Here is an 18,275-nt window from a genome sequence, read left to right as displayed (position 1 = left end):
CTTCTTAATTTCATGTTTCATTAACATGTTTTACTTTCAAACTATTTAGAATGAAACTATTTAGAATAAAATTAAAAATTTATATAATCTCTTATGTGTCATATATCACATACATGCAATAAACGTTTTTCATTAGACAAAAAAGGATAAAATTGTCTTTGGAAAGAAAATAAATTGGAAATGTTTTAATTCTGTAACTAATAGAACTTGTATACAAAGAAGTGAATATTAAGTTGGATAGTTTATATAATTATATAATTATGCAATTTGGGTAATATCTATTCTAGGAAAATAACTTTCATCTTATTGACGTATGTTCTCTATTAAAAATAAATCTCCAAACAGGGAGCTGGGACAGATGAAAAAGTACTGACAGAAATTATTGCTTCAAGGACACCTGAAGAACTGAGAGCCATAAAACAAGTTTATGAGGAAGGTAAACATTTGGAATTTTATTTCCCCTTCATCTCCAGTCACTTTTACACTTTTCTAAAGTGAGTGCAGTTCTTCATGGTTACAGGAGGCAGGCCATACGTGATTGCTGAATAAACGAGTGAGCGAATGAATGAATAAGCAACAATTCAAGCTCGTTTTCCTTCAGTAAGGAAAAGACTGCTTTTTCCTGGACCTGTATCTATTTTGGTACTTAAGAGAAGCTTCTGATGAAGATAGGAGTTTACTTTTACGTAGAATTTGCAACTAGTGTAGGGACATACAGGTTGTTTTTCTTTTACATGAACTTCAAGATGTAGGTGGTTTTTCTTCCTGAAAAAAAAAAAAAATCAGTTTTAATGTTAGTAGAAGTTAAGAGTTACCTAAAAGGCCCTTTTGGAATTTGGGAAAAGAAACCTTGTCCAGACCAGAGTTGATGAAAATGTTTGAGTAAATGTGTGTCATTTTAGTCAACGGCAGTGCTTGAATACTCTGCATTTTTTTTTTTTTTAAGATTTTATTTATTTATTCATGAGAGACAGAGAGTGAGAGAGGGGCAGAGGGAGAAGCAGGCTCCCAAGGAGCAGGGAGCCCGATGCGGGACTCGATCCCAGGACCCTGAGATCATGACCCGAGCCGAAGGCAGTCGCTTAACCAACTGAGCCACCCAGGTGCCCTGAATACTCTGCATTTTAATTTTTCTCTTTGGTGTGCCTTACTTTTTTTGTGAAAAAAAAAATCTATCATTTCAATCTGAAGTATGTTCTATGAATGGAACCAAGAAAATGAAATAAAAAGTAAAGTAGAGTGTTCTTTGCTCGTCACATTTTCTGTACCAGACCCTTTCCCCTACCTGACTGAGCAGACTGTTGAGATTATCAGCTCAGTCAGCAGACCAACAAGTTGAGTGCCTTCAGCTAGGAAAATGGGTCCCTGTCTTGGCACTAGTTTATTTATCTTAGAAATGACATTGTAACTCAGCAAATCAGAACAGTGTGAAATTTAAATAATTAACTTTCTGAAGTGCTGGATCTTCTTTCCTGCTTCTCGTTAAAGTTGGATAGGTCCCAACCACTAAGGCAGAGGGGATACATGTAACGTAAGTGCAGAAGATCACCTGTGCGTTTTATTTGATGTCATATTCAAAGATCTCTCTCTGGGGATGGTGACCTTTGTGAGGGAGCCTTTGTGTGCTGGATGACAGACGGGGTGCTGTCACGTACTACGCCCTGGCTGTGTGTCTGGTGGTGCGCTGGCTGTCAGGAATGACACAAAGGGTTCCCACACCATAGCTCCCGTACTCAAGGAGTTTGCAGTCTCTTTGGGAGTGACGTGATTTAGAAACTGACTGCGGCTGTTCAAGGATAGCAGAACCCAAACTAAAGTCAAATACCAAAAAATGTTTCATGCCAGAATTCATTTAGAGCAGAGAGGTCATCCAGGCTCTTGATGTTAGAAGAGGCTCTGTGGTGCAGTCAGACAAGGTTTCCAGACGAGGTAGGTTTTGGGGAGGTGAAGAAAACATTTTTGGCGTGTTCATCCGTTCATCCCTGGTCTGGAATGGCATGGGGACTAGAGTGAGAGCAGTATATGGAAGGAGTGGAAAGAAGCTGGCTGTCATGGAGGGTATGTGCATGTCTCGTGCGGGAGATAAACAGAGTAAATGCAGGCTCTGTTGTTGATGGTTTTACATGACTGGGTGAGAGCTTTGCACTTGATTCAGAGGTGGTGTAATGGGCGGTGGAGTACTGAAGGAAGGAGATTTGAATCAAGAGGCTGATTAGATAGCTATACATGTGGGGAGGTAAGCTAGGCAGTTATGGCCCAACCTAGGTGGGCCATAGGTTGGTGGGAGGTATGACGGGGATAGATTAGAGGGAGGGGAACTATGTGAAATGATTTGATCATTAATCACATACAGGTTTTGTAGTACGCGAAGGGATAGAAGAGTCCTTCAACATTTTGTATTTAGGTAACTGGTTGAAATAAAGATGGAGCTCTTCTAGACATTTATTTATTTAATATTATATTATATATTATATTATATTTAGTTAGCCAGCATGTCATAAGGTTTTGATGTAGTGTTCTAACAATTCATTAGTTGTGTATAACACCCAGTGCTCATCACCACATGTGCCCTCCTTAATACCCATCACCCGGTTACCCCATCCCTCTACCCCCCTCCCCTCTGTAACCCTCAGTTTGTTTCCCAGAGTCCAGAGTCTCTCATGGTTTGTCTCCCTCTCTGATTTCTCTCCATTCAGTTTTCCCTCCTGTCCCTGTGGTCTTCTAGATCTTTTAAAACAGAAGTGTCAGGCTTTTAAAGTTTGTCTGCTTTCAAATAATGATTTTTTTTTTTTAAGATTTTATTTATTTATTTGACAGAGAGAGAGACAGCGAGAGAGGTAACACAAGCAGGGGGAGTGGGAGAGGGAGAAGCAGGCTTCCCGTGGAGCAGGGAGCCTGATGCGGGGCTCGATCCCAGGACCCTGGGATCATGACCTGAGCCGAAGGCAGACGCTTAACAAATGAGCCACCCAGGCGCCCCTCAAATAATGATTAAATATTTAAATGTCTTAGAGCTGCCTTCAATAGCAGCTGTTTGAGTTAGTGAAGAGGGTGCATAGACTTTTGTAGATTCCAGTTCTCCCCTTTCCTGTGGCATTATGTGGAATAACTGGAAATAGAGCTGGGAGGGGGCATATTTTAAAACATCACAGCTGTCTCTCAGAGTTAACTTTATTTGCTGCAGAGGAAAAAATATCTTATTAGGGGAAAGAATGGCCGTGCCTAAAGAAAGAAAAGCTCAGAATTTTAGAGGATAGAAGACCTTTGGAAACTAATCATGTAAAATTTGTGAAAGAAAGCATTACAGAGTTTAAAATTATGATCAATTGTATGTTAGAGGTTTTCCTGTACCCATCACATGTCTACAGAGTATTAATTGCATTGGTTGAGAGTGTTTCTGAATGGCTGAGTCTGGATTTAGGCTTGAATTGAGTGCTTTTGAGAGACTTTAATTTGTTTTCTACCAGTCACTCATTTAAGCATTTGCCTTTAGTCTTTAGAGCACTCAGAGATGGAGTAGAGAACATTTATACTAATCAAATATTCCTTCCTTTATGTCTCCTCCATTTGATTCATGGCAGGATATCTTTTTTAGTTGAAAGAAGCTATAAATAAGTATGAAATTATTCTGTTGCAGAATATGGCTCAAGCCTGGAAGATGACGTGGTGGGGGATACATCAGGGTTCTACCAGAGGATGTTGGTGGTTCTCCTTCAGGTATTGGGTGGAGACTATTTAGAGTTTGATTAAAAAATCTGAAGCTGGACTTGTCTGAATCTAGTTAAGTAAGGTCATTTAAAATTCTTTAATCATTTCTCATACTTGCCTGATTGTGGTTGTATGTTGCCTGTGTTTGTTTGTTTTTCAGAATATCTGACCTAAACTCTAATAGCTAGCTAACTTACGGTTTTGTTTTTTTTTCTGCTTTTTTTATTTAAGATATCACTATTCTCTTTCATTCATAGGATTTAAAATCAAAAGGGTCAGATTGGTTTTGGACAGTGCTGTGTAATGATGTGAAATATTGTAGAATTGCTATCTTAAAATCGTATTATTCCTAAGAGAAAGAGCTTTATTTGCACAATCATCAGGTGGAACTAATTTTCCTTTTGAATAAAAATGCTCATGTAATTCAATAATGTGACATTATTTCTTTTCTTTTCTTTTTTTTTTTTTTTGTGACATTATTTCTTGTAGGCTAATAGAGACCCTGATGCTGGAATTGATGAAGCACAAGTTGAACAAGATGCTCAGGTGAGATGTGATATGTGGTGACTTTATTATGACATATGAATGAAAAAAAGAATCCATGATAATGGAAAATCATAATATAGATTGTGATAGCATCTAAAAATAATGTTATTTATGGGCCCTTTACAAATCATAAGACTCATAAGTATATTTTTCTCATTTTTATCTGGCCAGCTAAATGTTTTGTCCCAAAAGGGAAATGAAATAAAATGAGTTACATATAAATAGTGAATTTTGCCTAGATATATATATATTTTTGGTGATTATGGAACTTCACGAAATGGGTAATTTTACCAAAAAATATAGGTATTATTGATTCCACTGCTAGTGAGGCAGTAGGTGTCTTGGCAGGAGAGGATAAAGAAAAAAGAATGAGGTATTTTAGTGATAAATGGTGTTTTAATACATAGTAGATTATCAGTTACCGTAGTATTTGGGAATTCCTCCACCTTTCTTTCGATAGAATTCTAAATAGGATTGTTCTCTTGTCAGCTGCTTTTGAGTGACTTCCAAATGAAATTCTGTACTTAAGTGGCTTTTAAATCCTAGTATAGTCTCACTATTGTTAGCAAGTAATCAAATCTTAACTATAGAGAACAAACTGATGGTTACCAAAGGGAAGGTGGGCAGGGGAGTAGGTGAAATAAGTGATGGGGATTAAAGAATACACTTATGATGAGCACGGAGTAATGTATAGAATTGTTGAATCACTGTATTGTACGCCTGAAACTAATATAACATTGTATGTTAACTATACTGGAATTAAAATATGTTTAAAAAACTTAAAAACATAAGTAGTCAAATGTGGGAAATATTAGGAAATTTGAAACATGAGACTTGAAAACTGGAAATTGGTAATAAAGGAATTATTTGCATTCATAGAATCACATACCGTAGTCCTGTTTCTCTGGTCACATGTTTCAAGTAATAATTCTTTTTTTTTTTAAATATTTAAAAAAGATTTTATTTATTTATTCATGAGAGACAGGCAGAGGCAGAAGCAGGACTCTGGGATCACACCTGAGCTAAAGGCAGATGCTTAACCGACTGAGCCACCCAGGCGCCCCAAGTAATATATAATTCTGATTGTTAGTCATACACCATTGAAAAAGGAAGAGCCATCTTCACTCCTCCAGTTGACTCTTCTCTATGAAACAACAATTGGATGTGTAATCTGAATTTGCTAATGGGAAAGAGAGAGCATTATTATTCTTTTGGGTGGGTAGATTTTATAATGGTTTCAGAATGCTGTCATCTCTTTGCCTTGCTGGAGACAGAAGGAAAGCAAATGGACATGTACGGGGGACTGTCTATGCAGTATTTGATGCTTCCCTCACTATTCTCCATAAAATGCAAACCTCTTGTGTCACGTCCCTATATAAAACCTTAAAACTTCAGTGGATACCATTATCCTCAGAATAAAGTTCAAGCCCCTAAATGTGATTTATAAGCCTCTTTGTTATCTGCCCCTTGCTTGCTTTTACCTCCAGCCTCTCTTGCTCTGTCTCCACCTGACCCTTCCTCCACCCATTCACCGGACTACTTCCTCTTCAGGAGTCAGTCCTCAGGTTAGTTGTTTATCAGGTATCCCTGTCTGACTCTCCCCGCCCCCAGCCCCGCCCCCCAAGTGGATGTCAGGTGCCCCTTACAGGGGCAGTCCAGCTGCCTTCTATTGAAGCTGTCTATTTACTTGACTGCTTGCCCAGGGCACTCGGAGCTGTCCGTTCAGTTTGTATCCTTTGGATCTAGCATACAGTAGGCACTCAGTATATAACTGGTGAATGGGTTAGTGTATACCTCTGAAGTACAGGGGAATAATTTCTCTTTTATAGATAGAGAAACTGAGGCTCAAGGATTTGAGAATCAAACCCATGGCCACCACTGACCGGTAGTGGAGCTGGGATTCATACCGGGGCCTGTCTAACCCCAAAGCCCTTTCTCTTTCAACTAGACAACGGTCTGTGTTCTTGCCTGCTAGTTCCTCTCCCCTCAGCACCTACACCATATAAAAGGCTTATTAAATGTAGATTGGAAGCACAAATCCAGCTTAACTCTGCCTTCTTGGAGGAAGGAATTTGTGTCCTTGAGAAGAGAGTGCTAGATCAGGCCTTCAAAACTGTACTCCCAACTGTTGGAGACAACGTATTGCTTTCCAAGCATTAATTATTTGTGGGCTTCATAGGAATTGGTGTGATTCTCACCCTCGGACTCTCAAGAGTAGTCTAGATGTTTTTTGGTGGTCACGGTGGAAGAAGCCAACTCTAGTAGTCTCAAATGACCGCAGTGAGGCCTACATTGGTGGGCAGTGGGCTCATTTCCCAGCACAGTTGGTGATGCAATGAGGGGATTGCCGCAGTGTGAGGCCAGGGAGTGGAAACAGTGCATCTTCCCCTCATTTTCATTGATTTCTCTCCTCAGAGCACTCAGTGTATAGCAGTGCTTCTCGGACTTTCAAGTGCTTGTGAATCACCTGGGGATCTCCTTAAACTGCAGGTTCTGACTCAGTGGGTCCGGGTGGGGCCTGGGATTCTGTATTTCTAACAAGCTCTCAGGTGATGCCTCTGGGGTCTTGGGACCACACTTTGAGTACCGGGGCTGTATGGGTGTCACCTACCTGTTGTGCAGAGCATATGCCCATTCAGGACCGTGAAGGGGAACCTTTATACATCTGAAAACTGTCTTATGAAGTTACTTTAAAATATCCCTTGAATAGCGGGGCATGTGGGTGGCTCAGTCAGTGAAGCATCTGCTTGGCTCAGGTCATGACCTCAGGGTCTCAGGGAGCCTGCTTCTCCCTCTTCTTCTGCCCCTTCCCCTGGCTCATGTGCTCTCTCTCTCTCTCTCTCTCAGCTCTCTCAAATAAATAAATAAAATCTTTAAAAAAAAAATCCCTTGAATAGAATTCAGGTTTTCTTTACCCTTTCGGTGATCAGGAACAACAAAGAACATGCTACACTGGCTATTAGTCTTTGATTCTTTAAAATGTATTATTGGGGCACCTGGGTGGCTCAGTTGATTGGGCATCCAACTCTTGATTTCTGCTCAGGTCTTGATCTCAGAGTCCTGAGATGGGCCACCTCAGAGCCTGGGGCTCTGTGCTCAGCAGGGAGCCTGCTTCTCTCCTTTTCCCTCCCGGCCTGCCTCTCCCCCCCTTCACACTCACATGCGTGCCCGCGCGCGCGCGCGTACTCTTCTCTCAAATAAATAAATAAATCTTTGAAAAAAATGTATTATTACTAATGAATTCAGCTTGTTAAAAATAATTTTCCTTTTGGTGTTATGAAAAAGAACACACCCATTTCTTTCTTGTAGCAAGGGCAGCTGGACTGTTGTCACTAATGGGAATTTAAGTTTTCTTAACCGAGAGTAAGCTGAGACAAAGGGCCCTTATATAAGCTTTTGAATTTTTTTCTCTGCTGATACCTGGCACTAAGAGGATTCCTTTCATTTCAGGGATTTGATAAGCCACAGTGAGTCATTCACCTGGGAATTCAACATTTTGTAGATAATTCACTTTACTTTCTTACATTTTTATTTTTATTCATTTATTTATAGTGGTTTTTTTGTTTTTTTTTTTTTACTTTCTTACGTTTTTAATGTGTTAAACTGATTTTACCTCCTCCCTCTCTAAAACCTTCTTTCCTGATCTTGGAGATAAACCTGAAGGAGGGGGAAGAAAGGGGAAGGGTTGGGAATCAATGTTTACTGAGTACCTGCTATTGATTACCTGACACTCTTTGATGCATTAGTTATACAAGTTGCATAATCTCCATTAATGACTCTGTAGAAATATTAATCTTATTCTAGGTGAGGACACGGAGACTCAAGAGATTAACTCATCTAAGATCTCACAGATAAGGATGAGGCCCAGGTCTTTTTGACTCCAAAACCTCTGCACTTTGCACTGAACCAGAGGTTATCAAACTGTGTTCAAATGTAAAGCTCCCTCTGAGGGAAGAGGGGAGGGTGAGGAGGTGTGAGGGGCCCTCATCCAGAGCTGCTCCGTGGATGTTCATCATCCTCATTTAGAAGAAAGCACTCTTACATTAAAACATGACAAAACAAAACTTTTAAATATTCCACATGAAGATTATCATTACTGCATATGATTTACTTAATAGTTTTAGAGTAAATATTGATCTCAAACATAATCCTTTTGAGAAAATGAAGAGTTATAGTTTAAAATAGCCATTTCACAAATTATTCCATATAACAGGCTTAACTGCTGTACCTACCAGAGAAGATTTCTAGAAATATGGAATAGTTGTTAAGAAAGGAGGGCTTCAGGAATGCTTGTAAGTATAGTAGGGGATGTACCCTCTCTCTCGTAGGTATTAATGTGTGTGTATATCTTATCTATGTGTAGAAAACATGTTAGAGGTAGTAACCAATATCTTTGGGATATTGGCCTTCATGGGAATTTTTTTCTTATCCATGTTTTATCTCGTACAAAATTTTTCAGTGAACACATGTTATTTTTGTTATTAGACTTAAAAAGTTACTTTAAGACGGGTCTGTAATACCATGATATAGTTCTAAACTTGAGATACTTGCATGCCTTTCATAGTAAGTCTCTTCTCAGTTTTGAAGAACATGCTCACATAACCAGGATTGATATTACTTATTTTTATCGTTAAATTAATTTCAAAACTGAGTGTAAAGATGTGATACATTTTTCAAAATTCCCTGGAAATACAACAAAAAACGGATATATATCACCGAAATCTACATTCTTAAACACACTATGATCAAAATTTCTACATCCAAACACGTGCTATGATCACACCACCTTCTGTCCTTACTTGGTTTGCCGCTTGTGAGCAGAAAGGCCGCTCCGAGTAGCAGGCTCAGCAGACTGCATTTGTCTTGGTTTAATAGGTGTACTTAACTAGAAATGAACAAAAGGGTAGTGTAGACATTTTAAAGGTTGATTCACTGGGTTTTAATAAATTATCCACATCTCAATAAGTGGACTCAGGTTTAATGATGGTGTTTGTATATAATTTTATTTTTTCAACAATTATATGAACACTAAAAAGCATATATTTTCCATGTAAAAAAAAGTAAATGTAGACACTCAAACTATTCAAAAAGTATATATTAGTTGCCTACTACATGCCAGGCATTGTGCTATACCCACGACCTTTTAAAAATTCGTTATGATCTTTTAGAAATGTGAAAACTCTTTGTAGCTAGTTTTGGTTAAACTGTAGTTGAAAAGAGAAAATACAGAGTTTATTTTTTATCATGTGTTGCTGAACAACTGCCGAGTAAACAACACAAAACGTAGTTAAGCTCCTTTTCCAGTCTGTAAGTGGATGTGTCAACAGTGAGGTAAGCAGAAATTTCTACCAACCACACCATTGCCCCTGAAAGCGTGGAAGTCCCATAGACATTTTGGGAACATTTAATCTTGCCCTGTTGCTGTGATTTATTGCTTTGACTCATTAATCTTCTGTGGCACAGTTCAGTGGCAAGCTCCAGATAGCTCCGAACTCACCTCACAGAGTTTAGGCAACATTAGAATTGAAAAGTAGGGCGCCTGGGTGGCTCAGTTGGTTAAGCGACTGCCTTTGGCTCAGGTCATGATCCTGGAGTCCTGGGATCGAGTCCCGCATCAGGCTCCCTGCTCGGCGGGGAGTCTGCTTCTCCCTCTGACCCTCCTCCCTCTCATGCTCTCTGTCTCTCATTCTCTCTGTCTCAAATAAATAAATAAAATCTTTAAAAAAAAAAGAAAAAAAAAAGAATTGAAAAGTAGAAGATGATGAATCAGGCTAATTAAGATACAGGGAGTGAAACACCAGTGTCATTCAGAACCTGGACATGAGATGGAGAAACGGCTTACTAATTGAGGTTGAAATTTTCACAGGCTTTGTTCCAGGCTGGAGAACTGAAATGGGGGACAGATGAAGAAAAGTTTATCACCATCTTTGGGACACGAAGTGTGTCTCATTTGCGAAGGGGTGAGTGAAAAGAATGTGTATGGTACAGTACTTCGGTTAATTTTGTAAGTACAGAAGCCAGTATGCCAAAATATGTGCTTTATAATAGGCGCTTCCTGAGTGAATCGGTTTTTGTATTTCTTCCTATTGGTAACCTTGAAAAATCTCATCATTCTCTTTGCTGCTGTTGTAGTTTTACAGAACTAGAGATCCTTAGTCCCCGCCTTTGCTGTCAGGGTGACGAGGGAGCTAGGCCTCTGGATTGTTAACTCTCATAGTCACTAATCACTGAGCTGTGGCTCACTTCAAGCATTCCGTCCTAAATGGTGGCACCCACGATCTCTTCGCGAGGCATTCATCAGTTCTTGTGGTATCAGGTGGGAATGAGTTCAAGTGACAGGAAACCCTACTAATTGGGGCCTTAAACACGTGGCTGATTCGGCAGGACCTGGGTGGGCTATCTCTGTTTTTCTGCTTCACTGTCCTTGGTGTTTTGGGGTTTTCTTTCTCATGCCCTGTACCTGATTGTCACAGGAGGGCTACTCTAGCTCCAAATTTATCAACATTAGCAGCAAGAAGAAAAGAAAGGGGTAAACTAATCATATCTGTTTATCGTTCTTGATAAGGAAAGATTACTCAGAATCCTCTCTAGTAGATTTACCTTTGGGTTACATTGGTTATAACTAGTAAGTAGAGGCTGGGAACTCAGTGAACAAAGAGCCTTTATAATCCATTACTTAGGGCTTGGGTATATTGAAGCTCTGTGACAAAGTCAGGGTTCTGTCAGCAAGGAAAAAGGGGAGATTTGTATTCAGTGGGACAATACCTGGTTAGAGTTAGTATCTTCTTTCTGTACAGAATAATCCTTACATGATTGAGAAATCATTTTCCTTTTTTATAGTGTTTGATAAGTACATGACTATATCAGGATTTCAGATTGAGGAAACCATTGACCGAGAGACTTCTGGTAATTTGGAGCAACTCCTCCTTGCTGTTGGTAGGTGGTGTTACAATGTATATAATATTAATGGTGTTAAGAGCTAAAGGGTTCCATTCAGTTGAAGCTGTATCTGAAAATAACCACTTCTTTATGATACCTGAGCGAAGCAAACTCCCACGTTTCCAATTCAAAGTCTGTTTTGATATTGGAAATACATGATTATCTGGTTAGTTCATGTAATCCTATGGAGATACTAAAGCAACTGTTTATAAAAATCATTTTGAAGCTTTATTAAAATATTTATGAATCCAAAGTGTGGGCATTATCTCAGAGGCTTGTAAATATTGTTTCTGATACTGGGTGGAATTGTAGTATCCTTTTGAATACTGTCCTCACAGCTTTGAGGCAGACTGAGAAATTGGCATCTGAGCTAGAAAAAGTATCTTTTGTATGATGGAAGATGTGATGATGGTTGTTTTCAGATTACTTTGGAAATTTATTTTAGCTAAATATTCAGAATGATCTGGAAAAATTGGAGAACTGAGTTTGTGCAGTTCATGGTAGTATTATATACTGTCCAAATCCAGGGAGAATCTAGTCTGTGAGTTCCCAGGGACCCTAGTTTTCATATGGGTTTGGAGTGAACCTCTGTTTGTTCTGAGTATTTGGCATTGGGCTCGAGTTTTTGTGCTGTCTTCTGGAGAATAAGCTAAAGTTGTGCATGAACCGGCACTAATAGTAGTCTTTGATTTGAGTTCCACACTTAATGAATTTTAATAGAAAACTTTCGCACAACCCCTTCATAATTAGAATACACTTAAAATAATGGCATTTTTAGTTACTGTTTGAGTTTTGTTTAAGCACTGGAAGAGAGATTAACTCCACCCCCCAATTAATGAATTGTTAATTTCTCTATATTAAGGAATTTTTATAGGGATAGTTTCTGAAGCTGAGCTGACTGAGGTCTGAGCAGCCCTAACACAGAGTAGATACATACATACATGTTCAGGGAAGATACTCTTTTCTGTTACCAGTTTATCTGGGTGTCTCTCCTGAATTGCGTAAGTCTCATGCTGCTCTATGTGAATCATGGATAGTAAGGAATCTGGAGAGAATACCTAGGGTAAGATTACAGAAAGATAGTCCCAAGATTTGTCAAAGATTAGATGGAGTGGGTACCTTGTGTTATTTGCTTGAATATGTTGGATCAAAAACTTTCAGGATGTTTGTATCCTTTCCTGAAGGTGAAGAAGGTTGTGGTGTAACAGCCCAGACTGCCCAAACTGATAGCAGAAAGGTGCTCAGAACAGAGGGGTGTTGAAAACCTCACACGCCCTGTCCTACACGACTTTCTCTGCAGAACTCGGAACTTTAAGGAAATTCTATCCAGTTTTTAAGAAAATACTTGGTGAATATGGAGATCAGATCAGCCTGCAAATGAGCAGTTTTTTAGCGTAGGTTACTTTTATGCTTGTAAATAAGTAGAGCAATAAGCATGAAGCAAGTTTTGATTTTTAATCACTGTTTCTTTTCCTATCAATATAGCATCTGACCATATTATTTATTTTCTTAGTGAAATCTATTCGAAGTATACCTGCCTACCTTGCAGAAACCCTCTACTATGCTATGAAGGTAAGTGCATATCTTGAATCTTCCATCTAATTAATTTATCTTTCTAGCTATCTTTCCCTGTGTATTATTATGATTTAAATGATAGACTTTGGGTTTGTTTGTTTGTTTTTTAATTCTCCTAAAACATGCAGTTGATTTCTACCAAATTGTTTTACTTTCTCAATTCATCTTAACTCAGGGAAGTTTGATGCTGTGTTTGACATTTTGAAAGTGTGCCTCCCTTTTTTTCTTTCTTACAGGGAGCAGGGACGGATGATCATACCCTCATCAGAGTCGTGGTGTCCAGGAGCGAGATTGATTTGTTTAACATTAGGAAGGAGTTCAGGAAGAATTTCGCCACCTCTCTCTATTCCATGATTAAGGTAGTAGAACCTTTGTTTAAACTATGTTCAGAAATTCAGAGCAGACCAATAGATAGCATGTAAGACAACAGATGGGAGAACCCACTTGTATAAAGTTTCAAATTTTAGTGGCGTGATTAGAGCCATGACTTATAAAGCTTGGCTTATAATATTTCCTTAAAGTACAGATGATGGCTCCCAAGTGAAAGATGGGCTCTTGGTGGGGCTGAAGCTCTCGGGGAGCTTAGGAACATTATTTAGTAGTGGTGACAGATGACTCATCAAACCCAGCCCCCGCCACTGAAGATAATGTGTTTGTTCTTTCTCTCTTTTATCAGTTCCAGCTGTCCTTATCAGTGCCTCCTTCCTTTCACTTCGGTCTTTCTTCATTGTCTGTTATCACCTTGTCTCTGGTATTAGTTCATAGTTCAGGAAAGAACCAGCCAGGTCATATCAGAAATAAGTAAAGAGTTTAGGTATTACTATCATTTTTGTCTTTAAAAGCTAGGGAGACTGTGGCCTATATTTAAATTTGGCTTAAGGCCTTTTGACTTTCTTTTCTTTCTTTCTTTTTTCCCCTTTCTTTTCTCTTTCTTCCTTCTTTGGATAAAAGGGAAAATGGGCCATATGCAAAGCAGGATCTCAACTAAGCAAGCTTTGAACTTTGTGTGTAGGTGTGGCTGGGTTGAAGGGCACTAGAGACTTCTCACATGCACTCTTTGCTTGAAACATTAATTTATCATATATATCTGTGTGTGAGGTAAGCTGAGGTAAAGCATATCCTGCCCCTCTGTCTTTGAAGCAAAAACATAAGAGCCACACAGTCCCAGGATTGCCTCCCTTAGCCAGACACATAATATGTGATAGTAACTTAAAGGTTTAGAAAGCTCGGTTTGAATGTCATTGTAAAAGCTTCCTTGTTCTCTGCGTTACCAGAGGGACGAACATACTTCATTGTCTCAGAGCTGTGCCTTTAAGGGGTAAAATTAGAAAGTTAAACACATGTTACATTGGTAGGAAACTCCTTGTATAACATTCCTGATGTGAAAGTCACATACACAGAGATTATCCACTTGGGAGCAAAGTCGCATGAATAAAACTTGTTGCCAGACACTTAGTTTTTGATTTTCTGCGGCTTCTATGACTCATGGAGGGTAACGGAGTACATTTGGGTTTCAGGATGATACGTCTGGGGACTATAAGAAAGCCCTCTTGCTGCTCTGTGGAGGAGAGAATGACTGAGATAACCAGCTGGAGAGAGATCCTGCGCTGTGCCTGCCACGGCTGCCGCGACCTTCCTAAGCCTCTCGTTGTGCTTGTTTGTATGCCCGAGCCTGACACATTGCCTTATTCATACTAGCATGCTAATGACCAAAACATACATGTTGCAGAAGAGAAATAGCGGTGCTTCTTGCTGATGTTCAGTAAAGCTCTTTCTCTTTGTCTTTTGTAGTACTTACGTTACTAAAGTCTAAAGTCTGGGTCATTTAGATTTTCTTTTAGAAGATCCGACTGCTTTTAGCCTTTTTAAAAAACTTCATTTATATTAAATTGATAACTGTATTTCCTTAATCAGAACCTTAGCCTTAAAATGATGAACTCCTGGAAGTGTTATTAATCAAGTTTGCTACTAAACTAAACCTGAAAAATTATGGTGGTTGCATTCAAAAGATTAATGAGAAATAAACATTTCCTTCCCCCTGACTCGTGTGGGTGTGTGTTCAGAAAAACTTTTTAAAAATTATTTTTATTTGATTATGGTTGATACAAGGTTCCTTTAGTTTCAGGTGTACAATATAGTGATTCAGGTTCTCTGTGCTGTGCTCATCACAAGTGTGGCCACCATCTGTCACCATGTGACACTGTTCCAATATCATTGACCATAGTCCTTATGCTGCTACTTTTATTCCTGTGACTTCGTCATTCCGTAACTGGGAGTCTGCGTCTCCCACTTCCCTTAACCATCAGTTTGTTCTCTGTATTTTTATAGGTCTGATGCTGTTTTTTCATTCAAACAGTGCTGCAAAGACAGAGGGGGGCAAGATAGGCTTTACCTCTGCTTATCTCACACACAGGTGCTGTTTGTTCATTCATTTGTTCTTTAGATTCCACATGTGAGTGAAATCAAATGCTATTTGTCTTTCTCTGTCTTATTTCACTGGGCACAATACCATTAACAATGATACCTTTTTTAAGCTATATATATATATCACTGTGTAAGTTTAAAGTATACAGCACAATGAATTGATTTATATATATTGCAAAATGATTACCATAATACATTTGGTTAACACCCGTCATCTTATAAAAATTAAAAAAAAATTTTTTTTCCTTGATGAGAACTCTTAGGATCTGTCTCTTTCTAATATACCGCATAGCAGTGTGAACCATAGTCATCACATTGTACATTACATCCCCAGTACTTATTTATCTCAAAACTGGAAGTTTGTACCTTTGACCACTTTCATCCAATTACCCCATTCCCCATTTGCCCATCTGGTGACCACAAATCTGATCTCTTGTTCTGTAACTTTGGTTTGTTGATGTTGTTTTTTTTGGATTCCACATGTGAGCTCATAGAGTATCTTTTCTCTGACTTATTTCACTTAGCATAATGTCCTCAAGTTTCACCCATGTTGTCACAAATGACAAAGATTTCCTTCCTTTCTGTAGTTAAATAATCTGTTACATATCACATTTTCTTTATCCATTCATCCACTGATGGACAATTAGGTTGCTTCCATGTCTTGACTATTTGTAAATAATGCTGCAGTGAACATGGGTTGTCTCTCAAACCTTTGTGATTGTCCAAGCAGCCTACTTTTGTTCTCAGTGGCTCTCAGGAGTTGAAGGTGTGCCAAGACCTATTAGTGTCCTAGAGTGGGGGATCTCAGTCATTACCTAGATTGAGGCTGATTGGAATCCAGACTCTCAGCAGCTTTTAAGGTATGCAAAAATACCTTTGTCAGGGGAAGACTGAGAGATGGGCATTTCTGTTTGCCTCTTTGCTCTTTGCACTGAGTCCTAGGGTGATGGCCAGTTAAGAACTGTTTCTTAGTTTGTTACTCTCCCGTTGAACTGGTGAAGAGAGCCTTTCTGGCCTCCAGAGCCAGGTTATCAAGGGATTTGTCCTCTGGAATTGGCCACGAAAGCTGGTGCCCCAGGCGTCTATAGAAACTCCTTTCTGGAGTATTAACCTGGAGTGGGGCTGAGGGAGGAAATGAGGACAGCACCTGTCAGTCTGCCTGATTGGTGGAGAGGATTGTAGTCAGCCTCTAGGCGTCTATTTGATTAGAAGCTACCCCATAGGCCACAACTATAAAGATAAGCTAATAGGCCTCTTTCACAGAAAGACTGGGCACGTGTTTCACTCTGCTAGCTCTGTGCTATGCCCTGGGGCGGGTAGCTGGTGGAAACTATTTCTCCATTTGTAACAGCCCTTCAGGCCCTGTGAGCACAAGCCATGCTGGCCACCAGAGCCAGGTGATCAAGAGGTATCCCCTGGTGGCAGCTATAACAATCAGACGAGTGCACCAGCTCCCACCCAGGAGCACCAGTGAGCCAGAGCAAGGTGGTGGGAGGCGCAGAGAGAGCGCCCATTGCGGTCTCTGTCACCCAGAGCACCTTGGTAGGCGTGGGGGCTGCTAAACCAGAAGCCTGCCCCTTAGGCTGAAGCTCTTAGACAAGCAAATAGGCCTCTTTCACAAAAAGATTGAGGGTGGGTTTCAGTCTGCCCTCCCTGTGCTTGGGTGTGGTAGCCGCCCGCACCATCTCTTCCTTTGATCCAGACCCGTGCTTCCCACGACCCCTAGCCCTGCTGGCTGCCAGAGCCAGGTGATCAAAGGGATTGTCTCCTGGGTGGCAGCCTTGAAAATGGGGGCACTGGAGATCCTGATCACACAGGGGGAGATTGAGAAGACAATGCCAGTCCTCTGAGGTCTTTGGAGAGGATTTTTTAAAAAAATTTTATTTAGGGTGCCTGGGTGGCTCAGTCAAGCGTCTGCCTTCGGCTCGGGTCATGGTCCCAGTGTCCTGGGATCGAGTCCTGCATCGGGCTCCCTGCTCCACAGGAAGCCTGCTTCTCCCTCTCCCACTCCCCCTGCTTGTGTTCCCTCTCTCGCTGTGTCTCTCTCTGTCAAATAAAATATTTTAAAAAAAATTATTTAAATTCAATTAATTAACATATAATGTATTATTTGTTTCAGGGCTACAGGTCTGTGATTCATCAGTCTTCTATAATACCCAGTGCTTTGGAGAGGATTATAGTCAGCCCTAAGGGTGTGTGTTTAATTTAAGCAAGCCTGCCCCTCAGGCTGCAGCTGTGATGAGACCTACTAGGCCTCTTTCACAGATGAGGCTCCCCTCTCTGTCACCTCTCTACTGTCCCCTGGGGGTGGTGCGCAGTTAAAAACTCCTTCTCTGTTGCTTACAGTCCTTTGGGACCTGCGAGCGTCAGCCCTGCTAGCCACCGGAGCCTGGTGATCTAGCGGTGTCCCCTGGGTGGCAGATGCACACAACGGGACTTCCCAGGAGTGGACACATGCCTTTCTGGGAGTTACTGGGGACCTGGAGTGAGGCAGAGGGAGAGTACAAAAGTGGTGCCTTGCACACCTCCCTTTTTGGAGATGATTTCCTTAGATGTGCATTAAATTAGATGCCTGCCCCTCCGTGCTGATGCTTTAAGATAAGCAAAATAGGCCTGTTTCACAGAAAGTCTCGGTGCTTTTCGGTTGGGTGCCTCTGTGCTGGCTCCCGGAGTGGGTGAGCCCGCATGAGCCCTGTAAGAACTGTCTCAGTTCGCCAGAGCCTTGTGGGTCCTGTGGATGCGAGCCCTGTTGGCTTTCACAGCTAGATGTTTTGGGGGCTCATCTCTCAGGTGCAGGGCTTAAAAGTTGGAGTGCCAACTGTGGGGTTCAAACCGTGTGCTTCCCAGGGAGAGGCTCAGGGTTGTGAGTTCCCTTGCGGCTGTAGGTTGTAGCTTCTCCTTCCAGGGGTGTGGTTTATGGGGAGATTGTGCCGGTCTCTCCTGCCCATTCCCAGGTGGGTTTTTTCTTGTTTGCCGAATGTGTAGCAGTCACTCAACTAGTTTTTTGTTTTTGTTTTAGAGGAAGAGAGAGAGCACGAGCAGGAGGAGGGACAGAGGGAGAGGGAGAGAGGAGAGAGAATCTT

General features: G+C 40.6%; 1 protein-coding gene across 2 annotated transcripts in view; it reads left to right on the top strand.

Annotated features, from left to right (window-relative positions):
• The window catches only part of ANXA5 (annexin A5), a 32,148-nt gene extending 17,338 nt beyond the window's left edge, over positions 1-14,810 (top strand). For both annotated transcript variants that reach the window (XM_064585000.1, XM_045880508.2), the window contains 8 exons: positions 346-436; positions 3,638-3,717; positions 4,198-4,254; positions 10,121-10,214; positions 11,095-11,190; positions 12,707-12,765; positions 13,005-13,127; positions 14,286-14,810. In XM_064585000.1, coding sequence (XP_064441070.1) covers positions 346-436; positions 3,638-3,717; positions 4,198-4,254; positions 10,121-10,214; positions 11,095-11,190; positions 12,707-12,765; positions 13,005-13,127; positions 14,286-14,348 — 663 coding nt within the window. In that variant the 3' untranslated portion in view covers positions 14,349-14,810. The remainder of the gene's footprint in view (positions 1-345; positions 437-3,637; positions 3,718-4,197; positions 4,255-10,120; positions 10,215-11,094; positions 11,191-12,706; positions 12,766-13,004; positions 13,128-14,285) is intronic.
• The last annotated feature ends 3,465 nt before the right edge of the window (positions 14,811-18,275 follow it).

This window comes from Mirounga angustirostris, unplaced genomic scaffold, assembly GCF_029215605.1.
Source record: "Mirounga angustirostris isolate CCGP_5_RB_7025 unplaced genomic scaffold, mMirAng1.0.hap1 SCAF_2, whole genome shotgun sequence".
Lineage (NCBI taxonomy): Eukaryota > Metazoa > Chordata > Mammalia > Carnivora > Phocidae > Mirounga > Mirounga angustirostris.
This window is presented reverse-complemented; position numbering and strand designations above follow the sequence as displayed.